Source organism: Saimiri boliviensis, chromosome 2 (genome assembly GCF_048565385.1).
Source record: "Saimiri boliviensis isolate mSaiBol1 chromosome 2, mSaiBol1.pri, whole genome shotgun sequence".
In the NCBI taxonomy this organism is placed as follows: domain Eukaryota; kingdom Metazoa; phylum Chordata; class Mammalia; order Primates; family Cebidae; genus Saimiri; species Saimiri boliviensis.
The window spans coordinates 160,251,422-160,270,871 of NC_133450.1; the positions used below are offsets into that span (position 1 = coordinate 160,251,422).

The window sequence follows — 19,450 nt, forward strand, 5'->3', positions numbered from 1 at the left end:
CAAACCCAAAGGTCTAGACATCAACCAAAGACACCCCCAGGTAAATTCCACTCACAAAGGAAGGCAGCCCACCCTGACTCGAGAAGAGAGGAGTGGAAAATTCCAACAAGGACATCTGTCAGATCCCTCTAAGCCTGTAATACATTTTTGGTTTTTTCTTTTAACAGTAGTTTTACGTTTTCTATTATAGTATTGTGTTTTGGGTTTGTTTGTTTACTATGCATTTGAGGGGTCTTGATAATTGCCAGGAATCCCATGGGATTTTGGCCAGTATCTCCCCATTGAAGCAATTTTGTATGGTTTCCCATTGTCCCTAGTCAAGGCCGCTTATGTTTACGAACTGATCAGTCTTGTCCGGGTAGTTAATCAGTCCCTGCAATCATAAGGGATATACATCATCACTAGCAGAGAGCTTTCAAATCAAGACTGCACCAATTCCGATGGGCTACTTTCTTCCCAGAGTACCTCACATGTGATGGAGTCGGCATATGTATTAAACACATAACTAATGTAAAGAGAGAGCACCAAATAAAACAATAGGAGTACTTCGATATCACTAAGGTGGTCCAAAGTAAAAAGGGCGCACATTGCTCCAGGCTGGTCAAAGAAGGGTTCCTAGATTAAGAGACAGAAAGAACTTGGCTAGCAACTTAGAAATAGAATTTAGATAGGGAAAGAGAAAGGGGAAGGCACGCCAGGTGAGAAGAATGGCAGAAATGAAGGCGTGGAAGGGGAGGGCACATGACTGTCATCTGGGAGCAGATGTAGGCCAAGGTGAATTGTGACTCCATTTTTAAGCCCAAACCTTCGCTAGGAAGGACTTTGACGTCAGCCAGCCAGCCACTATGAGTTCTCAACCTATGACTCATGGCGGGTATTTTCAAAATACAGATGGCTCAAGTCCAACCCTACATATGTTCAATCTGGTTCTCCATGGAATGAGGCCTAAGCATGTGCATTCTGAAGGAATCCCCTAAGGATTTCGTGCAGGCTATTGAGAACCAGGTAAAGCAACAGGAAGCCAGGAGAGGTTTGTGGGTGCCTAGGGTGAGTCTAGCAGTCCTGCGGAATTGCAGCAGGGAGAGAGGCAGCTAATGCTAGAGTCCAGGGGATAAGTCACAACAGCCTGAAATAAGAGAAGGTCCAAGGTCAGAGGGGTAGCTTAAACCCTACTTTATTTATTTAGTTTTAAAACTGAGGCACCGGCTGGTGTTCCAGGCATGCAGCCAAACCAAACTTGGGGCATTTATTTTCTATATGTGGGAAATCATCTCCAACCCAAATATGTTCATACAAATAACCAAGATTTACAGAACCCAGAGATCAAAAGGGAAGTGGGAATTTGATTCTGCTTACAAAGAGGCAGACCTTTATTCCGACTGCTTGTGTTGTTTGCAAAACAACTTGAGTCTCATTTTGAAAAGCAAGTGTTAGTCTCTGTGGTACAGGATTGTTCTGGCTTCCAAGAAACTTTTTGTGAAGAATCATAAATGCCACCCTGTTCCAGAAATAAACAACCAGCTCCAGAGAGTCCTCTGGCATGATTTGCATAGCTGTGTTTTGGGGGTTTTGTTTCAGTGGGAGTCCCCCTTCCTTTAAAGCGGGGCACTGGTTTGGGGAGACTGCTCTAATTAGCGGCCGAACAAATGTTCCTATTCAGTCTTGTCGGTCCAGGAGGTGGGCAGGCCAGTCTGAACAAGAACTGTAGAAAATCAGCTCTCGCCCTGGTGTTTTTTGGAGTAAGACAAAGGAAGGAAGCCTGTTCTCTGACAAAGTCTAATTACACAAAGAGAACAGTGCCACAAGTCCTAAAGGCCGCAGAACTCTGGGAAACCACCAGAGAAGCAAATTTCCGCTACTTTTCATCTTATCTTCCAAGGCCCCCCAAGAAATATACAGCAAAGTGAGATGTACTCCTAAAATTCATCCCAGGATCTCAGCAAAGTGAAGTAATTAGTACATGCACTGCTTTTCACTCAGATGGGGCTATATAAATCCTGCAGGAAACCAAAGGACGCAGCCAGAACATCCATGACTCATCGAACTTAGCTGTGTCTGGAAAAATATATCTGGCGCTTCAGTTTCTCTGATGTTAGACCCACTCCAGAAACCCAAAGGAAGTAGTGTAATGAAGGAGAGATGAAATTATTTCTAGCTCATCTCTTTAGGAAGGTTTCTTCCACCCAGGTCATCAGCAGTATTCTTTGAACCACATCTCAGATGATAAATTTCTTTGTTTTTAAGCCAAGAAGGAAGTCTGCAGTCTCCAGCCCCCACCCATACCTGACGTCCCCACCCACGTGTACAAGGCCTCACCTTGATATAAGCCCAGGAAATGGGCAAGATGGAACTGGAGCCCCATGGGGCGGCGCTGATGGTTCCCACAGGACAGGCATCCTCATTCAGCTTTAGTGAAATGATGGGATGATTGGGCAAAAATGGGGCAAGATGCTTCTTCCTATATATTTTTTTAAGTGGAAATTCAGAAAATGTAAAAAGATTCAGTTTAATCTAATGGGAAGGTTCTGGGCCTTCCTAGGAAGCCCTGATCTTAGCAGAGGAGCTCTGACATCACAAGGGACCCTCCACCTGCTGGGAGGCAGATGTTCAGGAAGCAATCCTTTCTTCCCTTCCCTTCCCTCCTTCCTCCCTCCCTCGCTCGCTCCCTCTCCTTCCCTTCCTTCCCTCCTCCCTCCCCTCCCTCCCTCCTCTGTTTCCCTCCCTCCCTCCTCTGCTGGAGGTCCACCAGCCATCAGTGTCCCAGGACTCACCCAAGAACTGTGGTGGAGGACTTGGTAGAGGAAGACAGTCATGAAACAATGGAGTTCCGTGCCCCTCCCTCCCCCCTCCCAGCCCCATTTCCCTCTCCCTTCCAGGCCCCCACCCCTAGACACTTTCCCAAGATGAATGTAGGAGGGGCTGATGAGAAGATGCCCCATGGGCTGACATGTACATCATTCTCCCCACCTCCCTGAGCACTGGAGCTAACCCATTTACTAGAAATAATCATCAAAATGAATCTCACTTTAACAGTAGTCAAAAAAAAAAAAAAAAAGAAAGAAAGAAAAAAGAAAAAAAAAAAGACAAGACAGAAAGAAAAGAAGAAAAAAGTAAGAAGGCCAAGCTTCCAGAAACTCTGAAAACTGGCTTCTTTGCATATTTTTGGAATACTCAAGCAGCTCAGGAAACAGCTGCTCTCATCGTCATTTTCCCAAGATGAACTGGTTTCAGTGTAAAAAGATATCAACAGCTAAGAAATATTCCTTCAGTCCTACTCCTGCTTCATCCAGTTGTTTCTAGTAATAAGGTTTGTTTCTTCTTTACTTATCTGTTACTTATCTCAACACCTTATATGTAATTCACTTTCAATGGAGCCATTAGCTGATTTTAAAAAAGAAAAGAAAAAAACTGCTTGGAAATCCAAAAGTATGAAAGACACTTTCTAGTGCTGATATTCCGGTTCCAACACATATGCTTAGGTAAAGTTCTCTATTCATTATTCTGTTAATAAACCTGCTCTGTCTCAATGAGGCCAGATGTTGTGGTTAATAAAATCTAGTTACGCTTTTCTTTGGATGTCCCCTAAAAGCACACATGTTGCTGCTCTTCCCCCAGCCCCTACAAGTGCACTACACTAACAAGGGTATCCTCAACACATGAGGACTCTGATGGGATGAGTAGCGTATCTGGGGCCACTCCATTCCATCTCCGAAGCCATTCTGAAACCAGCAGCCCAGAACTCACACTCCGATGGGCCCCATGCCAGGACCACCTCCTCCGTGGGGAATGCAGAAGGTCTTGTGAAGATTTAGGTGTGAGACATCAGACCCAAAGTCTCCAGGGCGACAGATTCCCACCTACCACAAAGGCAAGGGCCAAAGGCCAAAAAGTCAAGAGCTTGGAAGCACCCTCCAGCGTGAAGGCTGTGGCTGGATGGTGCTGCCTTCCCTCAGAGAAGCAGGCAGAGCCACATCCATGGTGTTCACAGCAGTGTCCTCTAGACAAGCCCAGTTCTGCAGTCGAAACCTGGCATCCTATAGGCAGAGTGCTTGTGGTTGCTATGGAAATAGCAACTGACCATTTAGCCCAATTTAGATTTAAAAATATGGATCCAAATACACAGTCTCTTCCTAACTATCCACACCATGACAGAGAAGTGTCTCTAACACAAGAAAGGGCAAGGCTGAGCATGGTAGCTCATGCCTGTAATCCCAACACTTTGGGAGGCTGAGGCAGGCGGATCACGAGGTCAGGAGTTCGAGGTCAGCCTGGCCAATATGGTGAAACCCCATCTCTTAAAAAAAAAAAAAAATTAAAAAAATTAAAAAAAATAAAAAAGAAAAGGGCAGAACCTCCGTGCTATTGAAATAGACATCTCTTCCCTGAGCAGTGCTACCTCCCGCTGCACAGTCACCTCTGGTATGATGGACTGAATGGTCCCTTTGGATACAATGATGGTAGGGGCTATAGGGGCACCAGAGAGGAGGCTGAACTGAGAGAGGGAAAGCAAGGCTGGCAGCTTTCCTGAGATGATCCAGATACCAGGCACAATATCCCAGTAGCCTTCCCACCACTTGCATGTTAGGACTAATTTTGATGGTGGCCAAAGACACAATTCATTTATGCTACAGAAGCAATAGACAATCCCCGGACTACACTTGTGAAAGGAATCAGAAGCAAAGAAAGAGTCTAAAATAGTAGGATAAAAAAGAGGCCGGGCATAGTGGCTCATGCCTACAATTCTAGCACTTTGGGAGGCTGAGGCGGGCAGATTGCCTGAGCTCAGGAGTTCAAGACCAGCCTGGGCAACACAGTGAAACCCTGTCTCTACCAAAATACAAAAAAAAAAAAAATTAGCCAGGTGTGGTGGTGCACGCCTGTTGTCCCAGCTACTCGGGAGGCTGAGGCAGGAGAATTGCTTGAGCCGGGGAGTCAGAGGTTGCAGTGAGGATAAGTGGCTTTCCATGGCCATGAGAGATCAATAGCCACCACTGGTCAGGTCGTGGGTCTGCGTTCCCTCAGGCAGGGAACCTCTCAGGAAGTCAGAGAAAAAAAACTTTTAACTTATCCATTTTCTCGGTGGGAACTAAGGGCAGCTCTCTCCAGTACCCACCTGAGCATTCATATTTGCCCCGTCGAGGAAGACCTGTCCTCCATGCTGATGAATGAGGTCACACACATCGCTGATATTCTCTTCAAACACCCCATTGGTGGATGGGTACGTAATCATGATGGCTGCTAGGTTCTCCTTGTGCTTATCCACCTGTGAGAGCAAAAGCGGTAGAGAGGGACATGGAGGGAGGATATGTTTCTTTCTTGGCCAAACACTCGCGTTTTATTTTAAAGAATAAAGAAAGATGAAGTCTTAGTCTTTGCATTACTGGAACTGTCTCAAAGTACAATCACAGCAATAAAAGATCCACAGCCATTACTCCTTTCACAAATCATTCCAAAGAAATAATAAGATCCTGGTTAGGTGTGGTGGCTCACGCCCATAATCCCATCATTTTGAGAGGCCAGGAGTTTGAGACCAGCCTGGCCAACATGGTGAAACCCCATCTCTAATAAAAACACAAAGTTAGCTGGGCTTGATCATGGGTGCCTATAATCCCATCTACTCAGGAAGCTGAGGCAGGGAGAATTGCTTGAACCGGGGAGGTTGCAGTGAGCCAAGATTGCACCACCGCACTCCAGCCTGGGCAAAAGAGCAAGGCCTCATCTCAAAAAACAAACAAAACAACAACAGCAGCAACAAAAAAAAAAGAAAAAGAAAAAGAAAAGAAATAATAAGATCCTTTTAGGCTAGGTCTCTATGGCCCAGACTAAAGGAACTATTCACAAGACTTCTGGGTATTTTGGGCCCAGCTCTCTGAGGTGGTTTTCCCTGGTTCAAGTCATCTCAATAATGATTTCAGATGTTCGTGGCTCTAGGCACACCATTCTCACAGTGAATCTCTCTGCTCATCTTCTCATATCCATTCCTTTCACTTGCCTTCTGTTGAAGTTAGAATTCCCAAATTACAGCTAGATAGGAGGAGTAAGTTCTAGAGTTCTATACCACCTCAGGGTCACTATCTATAACAATACATAATTTCAAATAGTTAGAAGGAAGATATTGAACGTTCCCTCAACACAAAGAAAGGAGACATGCTTGAGATGATGGACATGCTGATTGCCCTGATCTCATCACTATACATTTTATGTCTTGAAACATCACTATGTACCCTATGACTATGTACAACTATTGTAATTAAAAAGATAAAGAACAGGAATTGAGAAAAAAAAAAAAAAAAAAAAAAAACAATTCCCACAAGGAGAGTTTCTGCTTAAATAAAAGTTTCCTTCATTCTTTCTTTTTACGGAAGGCAAGCGTATATAAAAGTCGTGCCCCTGTTTGTTTTCCTGGCCAGCATATCAGAGCAAGCATGGGGGTGGCCAGGGGAGTCATGTGCTATATATTACTATAATGGAGGGACTTAATAATTTCAACTACTGGCCTGGCACACTTGTTGGAAGACTTTGTGGGGCAATGGAAGGGTAGGGGGAGATGGAAGAGAGGTGCAGCATTCTGGATTTTCAGCTTCCTTTGGAAGGCAATTGCATGGCGTTCCCAGTCTCCATGCCTAATAACGCCACCATCAAAATCACATTGCTATTCTACTCATTTCCTTCCCTCTTAAGATGCAGCCTCCAGTCCGCTGGTGGGAAGCAGATACAGTTGCTAAGCAACCTCTGCCTGGAGGTTGGGAGGTTGAGAGTGGGGGCTGGTGGAACCCAAGCTGCATGCTGCCTGGAATGCAGCACTCTGGGGCTGACACAGTCATGGATATTTGCAAAGTTGTCATTTGTGTTACAATTCCTGACAGAAAGATTCAGTGCAAGTATGACTGCCGTTTTGATTATCAAGTGGGGAAGGGGAGAAGGAGAGGGAAGATTGTGCAGAAAGAAAGAGACAGGTCCTGCAAGGAGTACTCTTGACCACCATGAATAATTCATTCAGTTTCTTACACAAGCTGGAATTAGAGAACGGGGATTTCTCCCTGTTGGTAATGGGAGGGGTAGAGTAGACTCTGGTCAAAGGAAGAACTGCAGACTTTTCATTAGAATGCAAGAGAAGACGTTTACATAATCCATCAAATCCCTGATCCCCACCACTGCTCCCCACCCCAGGCTCTCCCATCTGCTAAGGGGAAGACAAGTACCATGGCCTTGAGGTGAGCTGCATCGATATTCCCGTATTTATCCACCTCCACAGGCTGAATCTTCATGCCTGCCATGTGGGCACTTGCTGGGTTGGTCCCATGTGCTGATTTCGGAATGAGGCAAACCTGAGGAATAGAAAGGAAGGAAAGTACGAGGAAAATCATCATCTGACTATGAATAATGAGAGAAAAGACCTGCAACATGGTTATGGCACAAATTAGACATCACCTGTTTTTATTTAAGCTGAACACTAGTGCTTTAAAATCTGCTACAATTTAATTATTTGTCATTGCAAAACAATGTCCAAGAGTTTCCAGTTGAATACTGTTGTCTAAAGATGCTCAGAAAATCAATACAATCTTCCCTTATCCCAGCACACTAAAAATAGGCCTGAGCTGATTCTAACCTTGTGTCGGTTAGGATGCATAGAAAACACCTCAGAAAACATGAGATTGGAAGTTAAACCCAAGAACTCTGTTCCTACATCACAGCCTCAGTGCTCTGCTTGGCTTATCCAGGACAGATGATAATGATAGACATAATTCCAAGGCCTCCCAGTACCAATATACCAATTATATAAATATTTATTGGATGCTTACTCTGTAATAAATTATTAGTTACTATAAGAACCATAAACTAAGCATTAAAAATGATCAACCCGGGGCCAGGCGCGGTGGCTCACGCCTGTAATCCCAGCACTTTGGGAGGCCGAGGTGGGCGGATCACGAGGTCAAGAGATCGAGACCATCCTGGTCAACATTGTGAAACCCCGTCTCTACTAAAAATACAAAAAAAAAATTAGCTGGGCATGGTGGCCCGTGCCTGTAATCCCAGCTACTCAGGAGGCTGAGGCAGGAGAATTGCCTGAACCCAGGAGGCGGAGGTTGCGGTGAGCCGAGATCGCGCCATTGCACTCCAGCCTGGGTAACAAGAGCGAAACTCCGTCTCAAAAAAAAAAAAAAAAAATGATCAACCCAGCCGGGTGTGGTGGCTCACGTTCTATAATCCCAGCACTTTGGGAGGCTGAAGTGAATGGATTGCTTGAGGTCAGGTGTTGGACACTAGCCTGGAAAATATGGTGAAACCCTGTCTCTACTAAAAATACAAAAGATAGCTGGGTGTGATGGCAGGTGTCTGTAATCCCAGTTACTAGGGAGGCTGAGGCAGGAGAACCTGCGGAGGTTGCAGTGAGCCGAGATAGTGCCATTGCACTCCGACCTGGGCAACGAGAGTAAAATTCCATCTAAAAAAAAAAAAATTCAAACTGGCAGGGCGTGGTGGCTCATGACTGGAATCCCAGCACTTTGGCAGGCTTGAGACAGGCAACCTCACCTGAGGTCAGGAGTTCAAGACCAGCCTGCCCAACGTGGCGAAATCATGTCTCTACTAAAAATACAAAAATTAACCAGGCATGGTGGCACATGCCTGTAGTCCCAGCTACTCAGGAAGCTGAGGCAGGAGAATCGCTTGAACCCAGGAGGCAGAGGTTGCAGTGAGCCAAAATTGAGCCATTGCACTCCAACCTGGGCAACAGAGTGAGACTCTGTCTCAAAAATAAGTAAATAAAAATGATCAACTCCTGCCCTGGGTTCACACAACTCACCCGCTGACAACGGTGGCCTATGAATGACTGTCTAGAGTCCAGAGGAGCAGCACCAACATGAAGAAGGGGGTGTAGCTTCAGGTTAAGGAAGTCAAGGAAAGTGTCTCAAGAGTGAGCCTAAGTTAGAGTTTACAGCTGCACTGAATTTTTATGGAAGCTGGACAGTAGGTGCAATGCTAGAATTCTCAGACTCAAATCATCCTCCATTTTCTCCAAACAACCATGTGGACACAGGCCAAGACACATGCTCTTGTAGAGCTGATGAAGTGTCTCAATAGGAAAGTCAGTCACAAGGTTTTCCCCAACAAAAAGCATCAAGGAGAAGCCATGATTACCCTGAAAATAATCCTATATTTTATCCCATAGCCCATATTGCAACCCCTTTGAAGAGAAAGGGATGAGCATTATTAAAAATAGGCTATGGGCCGGGCACGGTGGCTCAAGCCTGTAATCCCAGCACTTTGGGAGGCCGAGGTGGGTGGATCACGAGGTCAAGAGATCGAGACCATCCTGGTCAACATGGTGAAACCCCGTCTCTACTAAAAATACAAAAAACTAGCTGGGCATGGTGGCACATGCCTGTCATCCCAGCTACTTAGGAGGCTGAGACAGGAGAATTGTCTGAGCCCAGGAGGCAGAGGTTGCGGTGAGCTGAGATCGCACCATTACACTCCAGCCTGGGTAACAAGAGCGAAACTCTGTCTCAAAAAAAAAAAAAAAAAAAAAAAAATAGGCTATGAAGTTAAACCTTAGCTTCCAGCTCTTTCCTCAAAAACAGCAAATGAGTCTGCTTAAGAAAAATACACATGTACAAAAAGAGAACGTTAGCCAGAGGCCAACATGGACTACTCTGCACTCTTCTGCTGTCAGAAGCTTGGTACCCCTTTGGAATGGCTGTTGGTCTCATACTGGCTATGTTGTGCTGACCTCAAATCCTTTTTCTTGTTTGAATGCTTCCCTTCTGTAGTGATTTTTTTTTCTTTAATTTCTCAGGACTCAAGCGGGAAGCACTGTCCTCTCTCACAAGGTATTGTGAGTCTACAAAAGGATCACTGGATGAAAGGATCCCTTCAGGGCAGAATATTGGTAAGAAGGAGAAAAGTGAGTATCAAAAATGAATATAAAATATTCATAGAAAGCCAAAATTAAGAATTCATACCAGGCGAGTTCTGTTGAAACACAAACATGTAAAAATATCAACCACCCTTTGGTACACTGAATAATGGGCTCCCAAAGACATCCCTGTCCTAACCTCAGAACCTGGGGGTGTTCCCTTATATGGCAAGGGGGACTTGCAGATGGCATTCATGTAAGGAAAGATCTTGAGATGGAAAGATTATTCTGGATTTGGGGTTGGGCCCTAAATGTATTCTTATGTGTCCTCGTCAGAGGGAAGCAGAGGGAGATGGGACCACAGAGAGAGCAGGAAATGTGCTGACTGAAGCAGGAAGCTGGAGCCAAGGCACACAGGGCCTGCAGACGCCAGCAAAGGCAAGCAAACGGATTATCCTGTCTCCCCCAGAAGGAACAGCCCTACCAACACTTTCATTTTAGCCCAATGAAACCAATTTCTAACTCCTGGCCTTCACAACTATAAGAAAATTAATGTGTGTTGTTTTAGGCCACTAGGCATGTAGTGATTTATCACAGCAGCCATAGGAAACTAATACACATCCTGGTACAAAGAGTGATGGAAAAAGAAGTCTCAGTGGCTTTGTCAAGGCCTTATATGTTGCTGTCAGACATTTCTGGTATTCTATGAGGATTTGGCGGACTTTATGATGTTAATTTTTTTCTCAGTTTAAAGTTATAGTGCTGGCTGGGCATGGTGGTTCACACCTGTAATCCCAGCACTTTGGGAGGCTAAAGCGGGTGGTTCACTTGAGGCCAGGAGTTCAAGACAGCCTGGCCAACATGGTGAAACCCCGTCTCTACTAAAAATACAAAAATTAGCCAGGTGTCATGATACATGCCTATAGTCCCAGCTACTCGGGAGGCTGAGGCAGGAGAATCATTTGAACCCAGGAGGCAGAGGTTGCAGTGAGCCGACATCATGCCACTGCACTCCAGCCTAGATGACAGAGAGAGACTCTGTCTTGGAAAAAAACAAAAAAATTGTATTGTTGTGAGGGATATGGAAGTAATAGGACACAGATTTGAAGCTTTGGTTTATCCAAAGCAAATTCAGCTTTTGGTGCATTGATGCCCATGTAGGGGGGTGCTATGTTTTCTAAACTCCCCAGGGTGCCGCATGGCATAGAACAGGCATAGGTCATACTCTAACTTGTTGAATGAGTGAGGATTGAGGACTTTTCCTGTGCAAGGGAAATTGACATCTTACCACTGGTAAAATCTAAAAAGTAGGCCACTACTCGGTCTCAGGCAGTTGGGAAGAAAAAAAATATTCCCATACCGGTTTTGAGCTTTCTTTGGTGATTTACATATATGCATAACTTTTTTCCTTTGGTCAATGTTTTCCCTTCGTATAGGAAACTCAGACTATGAACAGCAAACTTGTTTTTCTTCAGAGTTTTTATTTTTTCACAAGATATGGTAATCCGGTGATCTGCTGATTAAGTTAGTATTTGCCTAACAAATTGAAATATTAATTGAAAAGCGTTAAAGGCCAGGCCTGGCACATGGTAATTGCCATGTAAATGTTTGTTAAATACATTTCTATTCTCCCAAATTAAACTCATAAATCAAGAAGCTGGGCATTCCATTTTAGAAACCTCTGAAATTTAACCTCAGAGAAAATGTGAAAGTAACTTCAAAAAGCAGCTTGAAAGAAGAAACCCATCAGGAATCCAGGCACTTCTGTAGCACATGATTTCCCCACACTCCCTTTCAAAAAAGAAGGATATATTTTGCTGGATTCCATTAGAATTTATTGTGTGGAAGCAGCTGCCTTAGACAGTACTGATGTGAAAAAATCTTCCCTGATTAGTGAATAATAAGTCATTTTTTCTCTAGCTAAAAAACTTGGCTTTAATTAAAAGAATTTTTTTTTGAGAGTCTTGCTGTCTTGCCCAAGCTGGAGTCCAGTCACACGATTTCAGCTCACTGCAACCTCTGCCTCCTGGGTTCAAGCAATTCTTCTGCCTCAGCCTCCCAAGTAGCTGGGATTATAGGCAAGCACCACCATGCCTGGCTAATTTTTGAATTTTTAGTAGAGACAGGGTTTCACCATGTTGGAGATGTTGGCCATCTGATCATGTTGGCCAGGCTGATCTTGAACTCCTGACCTCAGGCAATCTGCCTACCTCAGCCTTCCAAAGTGCTGGGAATATGCATAGGCATGAGCCACCACGCCTGAGCTAATTACAATTTTTGATTCAGAAGGATGCCAACATTTCCAGGCTTATGAGCTTTGTATTTTCTAACAGCTCAGTGGCTAGAGGGAGGGAGACTTCTGTGACTCTCCCTCTCCCACTCTCCCTGAAGTGCAGCATCCAGCCCCTCTCCCTCCTACAGTATGAAATGGCCTCTCGTGACACTTCAGTGATGGCAGTTTGGGCAACAGGATCAGGAGAAACATCACAAACAGCGGGTGGAGAAGAGAAGGAGGACCAGAAAACACAAAGGGAGAGAACAGGAGCCAGAAAGAATCTGTGAGTCACCCCACCCAGGCCAAACCCCAAGGCCTCTCATTCTTTCTCCTTTGTCTTTCCAGTTAGGTCTCTAGTTCCTGGACATTGACCTCTACTTCCTGGTGTGAGACTAGGGAATTTGGGAAATGTTGAGGGGTGAGAAGCATCAGTGCGTGGGAAGAATCTGGATTTTAGCGGGTCCTTTGCCATTAGCTAGTCATCTGCCTTCTCCAAACACCGCTCTCTGCAGCCTCTCCACTCAGCAGTGGAGGAATGGGGTGGAGATGTCACGTGGGCCAGGCTGCTCCCTTTCCACCATCCCCAAACTCCTGGGCACCTCGTGCTGAAAGACGCTAATGATGAGGAGGTCCAGGGGTGACCTCAGCACATGGAAGCCATGAAAGAAAAATAGGAAAGGGAGCATCTGGCATTGTTTCACTGGTTGGACACTTGGAACTCCAAGGTTTCCTTTCTGATTCTGTGAAAGTACCAAGACTCTCAGGTCCCAAGAGCAATTATAGTTCTTTTTTTTTTTTTTTGAGAGAGAGTGTCGCTCTTGTTACCCAGGCTGGAGTGCAATGGCGCGATCTCGGCTCACCGCAACCTCCGCCTCCTGGGTTCAAGCAATTCTCCTGCCTCAGCCTCCTGAGTAGCTGGGACTACAGGCACGCGCCACCATGCCCAGCTAATTTTTTTTTGTATTTTTAGTAGAGACGGGGTTTCACCACGTTGACCAGGATGGTCTCGATCTCTCGACCTCGTGATCCACCCGCCTCGGCCTCCCAAAGTGCTGGGATTACAGGCTTGAGCCACCGTGCCTGGCCGCAATTATAGTTCTAAACTAATCATTCCTTAGAAAGTTGAGAGTTCAAAACCACAAATGAATAAACTTGGCGGGGGGGGGGGGGGGGGGGCGGGAATTTCAGGGTCTATGCCTGTCTGGTTGACCATTTCACTTCTCTCTGGACTGGCAAGCACTCCTTGACCATGACCAGGGTTTAATCATTTATTCAATTCACAAATCGACTGTTTTTCAATTAGACATGAATTCTAGGGCCAGGTGAGGACAGTCATGCCTGTAATCCTGGCCTCTCTAGCACTTTGGGAGGCTCCCTTGAGCCCAGGAGTTCAAGGCCGCAGTGAGCTATTTAAAAAAAAAAAAAAAATGAGGCCGGGCGCGGTGGCTCAAGCCTGTAATCCCAGCACTTTGGGAGGCCGAGGCGGGTGGATCACGAGGTCAACAGATCGAGACCATCCTGGTCAACATGGTGAAACCCCGTCTCTACTGAAAATACAAAAAATTAGCTGGGCATGGTGGCGCGTGCCTGTAATCCCAGCTACTCAGGAGGCTGAGGCAGGAGAATTGCCTGAACCCAGGAGGCGGAGGTTGCGGTGAGCTGAGATCGCGCCATTGCACTCCAGCCTGGGTAACAAGAGCGAAACTCCGCCCCCCCAAAAAAAAAAAAATGTATTCCCCAACCAGGATGAAAGCCTGGAAAGACACACCTGTGGAATCAGGATGAGCTATGCAAGGGAAGGAGAGAAAGAGAAGTTCTTTCTTTTCCCCTTTATGAAAGGGAAGTGAAACAGTTTCAACATTCTTTATTGCAAATTCCAGGCAACTGGCCATAAGTAACCTTCCAGTGGTAATAAAACCAGAGATGGACTAAGATTAGGCCACTACCACTCCACCCCACTTAGGCAGCCAGCACCACCCTACACCCTTTGTCTCCAACTCTCTAGGACAAGCAGATACTTTTGTCCTGCTCCCGGTTCCTAGCCGACGCTCCCACTAAGGGCACCCACTCTACAGCTCAGTGGAAACTCTAGCATAGCACTGGCCATCAGATTGAAGGAACCAGAAACACAGGCCACCTCTGCCACAAGCTGAGGTCTGAGTTAGGTCACTGCTTCAGGCACTGCCCCTGGGGGCAGGTGGTGCCCATTAGTACCTGCTGGTCCCCACAGTGGTCCCCAAGAGGTGATTGGGATCCTGGAGACCAGATTCTCACATCCAAAGCAATGAAGCAAGACCGTGAACTCTGCTTTATGCCTTTTTTGGTGCTTGAAGTTGAGAATCATCTAACAGAGAATTTATTTATTCAAAAATATTTTTTTAGCATATGTATGGCCAGCACTGGGTTTCAGCAAAATAGGGGTTACGTAAGAATTTAAGCATGGTCTCTGCCCCTCATCCAGGCCCAGGGCCGGGGCTGAGCCAAGAAGAGGATGCTTGCAATGGCAACATTCCTGCCCTCTTCCTCCCTCAGCTCCCTAGAGAGCAGTTCCACAGCCAACTGGCTGACGTTTGCATTCTGGGTTTAAGCAAAAGTCTTTTATCTCTGAATGTTTTCCCTCAAAATGGTCAAGCGGGATGTCTTGGAAGCAAGGATCATAATGGCTAGTTCACAGAAATTTGTTTCTTGACTATATGTTCCCTCATCTGCTTCCAAGAAGACTTGGAGGGAGTGTCCAACCGAAGAGACCCTGAGAGCTAGGACCTCTGTGCCCCCCATGGTGAGAAAGTGTCACCTCCTGCCACACTCACCGTTCTGTGCCCCTCTCCTTTCTGGTCTAAGTAGGCTCGGATAGTGGCCAGTCCAGCATATTCCCCCTGGGCTCCACTTGCAAAGACAAGAAGAAAAGGATCATGGTTAGGTCTTCTGGCTTTCTTTTGCTTATTCAGTATTCATTAGGCCCTGGCCAGGAGTTCACTAGCGCATGACACATGGTCACTGTCCAGACACTGAGAGGAGCTCACTGGGGAGCTCTGCCGGAGCCAAAGGTCTTGAACAATCAAAACAATCAAAGCAGCAGTCCAATTTGTGCACTACAGCTCAGCTACTTCTACCCAAAGATGGGGCTTTCTACCCTTGTTCAGGATCACTCACTGAAAATAGCCTTTTGTCATTATGAAAAACTTCAAAACTATACCAAAATACAGAGAAGAACAAAAGGAACCACCATGTGTGTATCAGCCAGCTGTAACGATTCGGTTTATGGTCACTCTTGTTCCAATTATATTCCTCACTAACCACTTTCATGCTGAACTATATATTTTGAAGCAAACTTCAAACATCCTAGCATCTGTTCAAATGTCAATATGCAGCCTTCAAAGGTAAGTATTGTTTTTAAAAATAAAACTACAGGCCGGGCATGGTGGCTCACTCCTGTAATCCCAGCACTTTGAGAGCCCGAGGTGGGTGGATCACCTGAGGTCAGGAGTTCAAAACCAGCTTGGCAAACATGGTGAAACCCTGTCTCTAAAATAAGTAAATAAATAAATATCAGTGTTGTATGCCCATCTTCTACGTGTGTGTGTGTGTGTGTGTGTGTGTGTGTGTGTGTGTGTAGAGGCCGGGTGCAAATGTGGGCAGATCATGAGAGCTCAAGAGTTTGAGACCACCCTGGGCAACATGGTAGAACAATGTCTCTACTAAAAGTACAAAACATTAGCCTGGTGCGGTAGCACACATCTGTAGTCCCAGCTACTGGGGAGGCTGATGTGGGAGGATCACTTGCATCTGGGAAGTGGAAACTGCAGTAAGCCAAGATGGCACCACCGCATTCCAACGTGGGTGACAGAGTGAGATCCTGTCTCAAAACATAAATTAAAAAAAACTGCAAACACAGTTGTCACACCTAGAACAATGACTTTCCATTTTTTCCTTTTTTCCCCCTTTTCTTTCCTCCTTTAAATGGGTAATATACCAATATCTTAACAAGGTTCAAGGAAGGCACACCTATACATGAGCATGAAAACCGATTGTCACTCTTTCTGACTTCTTAATACCACCAAATATCAAATCAAGGGCCCGATCAGCCCCAAAAGGATGATGGACTTTTAATGTGACACCACTGCTGGCAGTCTCAGGGTCTGCTCTCCCAGGCCCCACATGCAGATGGCTGCTAGGGGCTGGCCATCCTCATCTCAAGGGTCTTGGAAGGCACCACCCTCAGGGCAAATGCAATGACTAACATTCCTGTGAGCAATGGTGACTCAATCGTAAGCTGTTATTTAATGTTCTCAGCACCCCATGCAGGAAGGGAAGGGAAATGAGTAATAGATGTATCAGTCCCATGCAAAATGTGTATGTCTGCAGAAGCTGAAGGCAAAAATTAAATACTAAAAAAAGAAACAAAAATTTAAACTTTAAACAAGTGAAAATAAAAATAAAATTAAATTTTTTTAATGTGACCCACAGAAAATAGGTGAGAAGAAAAATAAAATGTGTATGTCCTCCATGCCATCACCCCCATTTTACATATGAAGAAACTGCGGTCAGAACGCGACATGCCAAATGGCCAACAGTGACAGACGAAAGCCTGGGTGTGGAGTCGGCCTGTCTCCCGGAGCGACAGGCTTCTCTTGGAGGCAGTGCCGTTCCTCTGAGCACACTGTGCTCTCCAAGGATTGAGAGTTGTGGGAGCAAATGCTGGTTCTCCTTCACAGCAGAATTCTTGTCAGATTGATAGAACTGGCAAGTTTAGCTAAAATCAAAAAAAGGAAAAAAAAAAAAAAAAAAAAAGAAGGAAAGAAGAAAGCAAGCAAGCCTGTCTTATGAGACCTGGCTTTCCACGTCACCCACACTGACTCAGCTGTAGCTGTCTCCGCTCTCTTCCAATAAGAACGCAAAGACTGCTTCTTCTGTTTTCCTGGCTTCTGAAAAACAAGTCCTGGCCTATTTGAGGTTTTTTATTTTGAGGACAAGTAAATGAATATGCCGTGCTTCAGGAAACCACTCACATCACTAGCATCTCTGTCTCCCTGTACCTACATGCCTGTGACATGGGTACCATCGCGCAGGGCGGATGTGATAAGTAGTGACATCACCGATGTCAAATGCTTCTCACCCAAATCCTGCCTATTTTTCATCTGGCTCCAACTCTCTGCAAAGCCTTTCCCAAAGCCACCAGTCCAGCTCTTTGTCACTTCCTCAGAGAGGCCTTCCCTGAAGGCAAGAATCTTGTCTACCTTGTTTATAATTGTATTCTCTGTGACAAAAACACTGACATAAAGAACATTTGATAGATCGACTAAAGAAATAATCCTGTACCTCCTCCAAATCTCATAACACTTTACAATCTTATCTGACATTACCGTCCTATACATGTACTGCACACTGAAAATTATTACTGATCTCACATTTACTTTGTGTGCCTGTCTTATCTCAATTAGAGAATAACCTCTGAAAGTCGGGTCTAATTCTCAGAGTTCTGTACATTCTCCAACAGGGAATATATAGAACAGTACTCTGCATGTAGTAGTTCTGCAATAAATATTTAGTAAATATTTTAAAAATTGAATTTCTCCATCCCAAGCAATCAATATGGATGTCATCCTTTCCTGTACAGTAAAGAACCTCAAGAAAAGCACTGTATATTTACTCCTATGTTTTTCTCATGAATTCTATTCATCTTACTTTCTTGGAAGGCCAATCAAGCTGTAGACTAGGAATGAAGGAAGAGGCAGGTTACTGGCTGCAAGCCAGGAGTGCAGGAGAAGGCAACATGCTAAAGACTTTATCAGAAATCCTGGATTTCTCTCTCGCCCTTTTTCTTTTTTTTTTTTTTTTGGACTTAAACATCTATAAAATCAGCTATGTTTCAACTCAAAAAGTTCAAATGATAAATTCAAATGTGACACAAGGATTACTACTGGGATATTAAAACAAACTGTTACTGCCACCTGTTGGTAGAAGAGTATTATGAAAATTAATTGCTTATCTACATAACTCAGACTGAACAACCATCAGCAAACTATTATATATGGACGAGAGGCAGGCTAGGACAGTGCTTTTCTGACAACTGTTTAAAATGAAGTAGTGAATGGTTTGGAGCTGCAGGGCTGGCCAGTGGATAGGGAGCCTCATACATGCCAAGTTTATGTTAGTGCAGCCTAAACTGTCTTAGAAAAACAAAGCCTTCCAGGCTGGGGGTGGTGGCTCACGCCTGTAATCCCAGCACTTTGGGAGGCCAAGGCAAAGGGTAGATCGCCTAAGATCAGGAGTTTGGGACCAGCCTGGCCAACATGGTGAAACCCCATTTCTACTAAAAATACAAAAAAAGTAGACAGACATGGTGGTGCAGGCCTGTAATCCCAGCTACTTTGGAGGCTGAGGTGAGAGAATCGCTTGAACCTGGGAGGCGGAGGTTGCAGTGTGCCAAGATCGTGTGACTATGCTCCAGCCTGGGCCACAGAATGAGACTTAATCTCAATAAGAAAAAAAAAAAAAAAAAAAAAGAAACAAAAACAAGGTCCTCATATGTACGGCATTCACTTTGGCTGATGAAGGAACTGCTGTTTAAGGCAGAATGCAGAAACTGAGTACACAACTTCTTCCAAAATCTGGATTCATTCTACAAAGAATCCACAAGAAATTCAATAGACTAGAAAAAGTAGAACAACCACATAACAGGTATAAGAACCCGCAGGGTGAAAATAAGTTGGAGTTGATGGAATTCAACACTATTGTGATGACTATAACCTAGGCGCTTTCAGTATCAGTGTATCATCATAGATGTGCAAGTTCAGGAGAAATACTCAGTGTGAACTTAGGAAAAAAAAAGAATTTGTAGATGACATGGCAGAGATAGGGTGAGGGTGCTAGCTCAGAAGAGCTAAAAGTCCTTTTGCCAAGGTTAGAACAGGAGTTCAAAGGCAAAATAAATTTTAAAGATTTTAAAAATTAATTTATCTTTCCCTTTACTAAGAACCCTAGCCAAACACATTGAGAATTAGAAATAGATGTTGTAGGCCAGGTGCTGTGGTTCACACCTGTAATCACAGCACTTTGGGAGGTCGAGGCAAGACGATGACCTGAGGTCAGGAGTTCGAGATCAACCTGGACAACATGGCAAAACCCCATCTCTACTAAAAACACAAAAATTAGCCCGGTATGGTGGCATGCATCTGTAATCCCAGCTACCTGGGAGGCTAACGCAGAGGAATCACTTAAACAGAGGAGGTGGAGGCTGCAGTGATCCGAGATCGTGTCACCGCACTCCAGTCTCGGCGACAGAGTGAGACTCAGTCTCATGGGAAGGAAAAAAA

General features: G+C 45.0%; 1 protein-coding gene across 1 annotated transcript in view; it reads right to left on the reverse strand.

The window, feature by feature from the left end:
* The window catches only part of GLDC (glycine decarboxylase), a 117,623-nt gene that overhangs the window by 19,270 nt on the left and 78,903 nt on the right, over positions 1-19,450 (reverse strand). The window contains exons 16-20 of the mRNA XM_003928172.4: positions 14,945-15,020; positions 7,203-7,328; positions 5,114-5,263; positions 3,745-3,857; positions 2,317-2,458 (exon numbers count right to left, since the gene is read on the reverse strand). Of these exons, the coding sequence (XP_003928221.1) occupies positions 2,317-2,458; positions 3,745-3,857; positions 5,114-5,263; positions 7,203-7,328; positions 14,945-15,020 (607 nt within the window). The remainder of the gene's footprint in view (positions 1-2,316; positions 2,459-3,744; positions 3,858-5,113; positions 5,264-7,202; positions 7,329-14,944; positions 15,021-19,450) is intronic.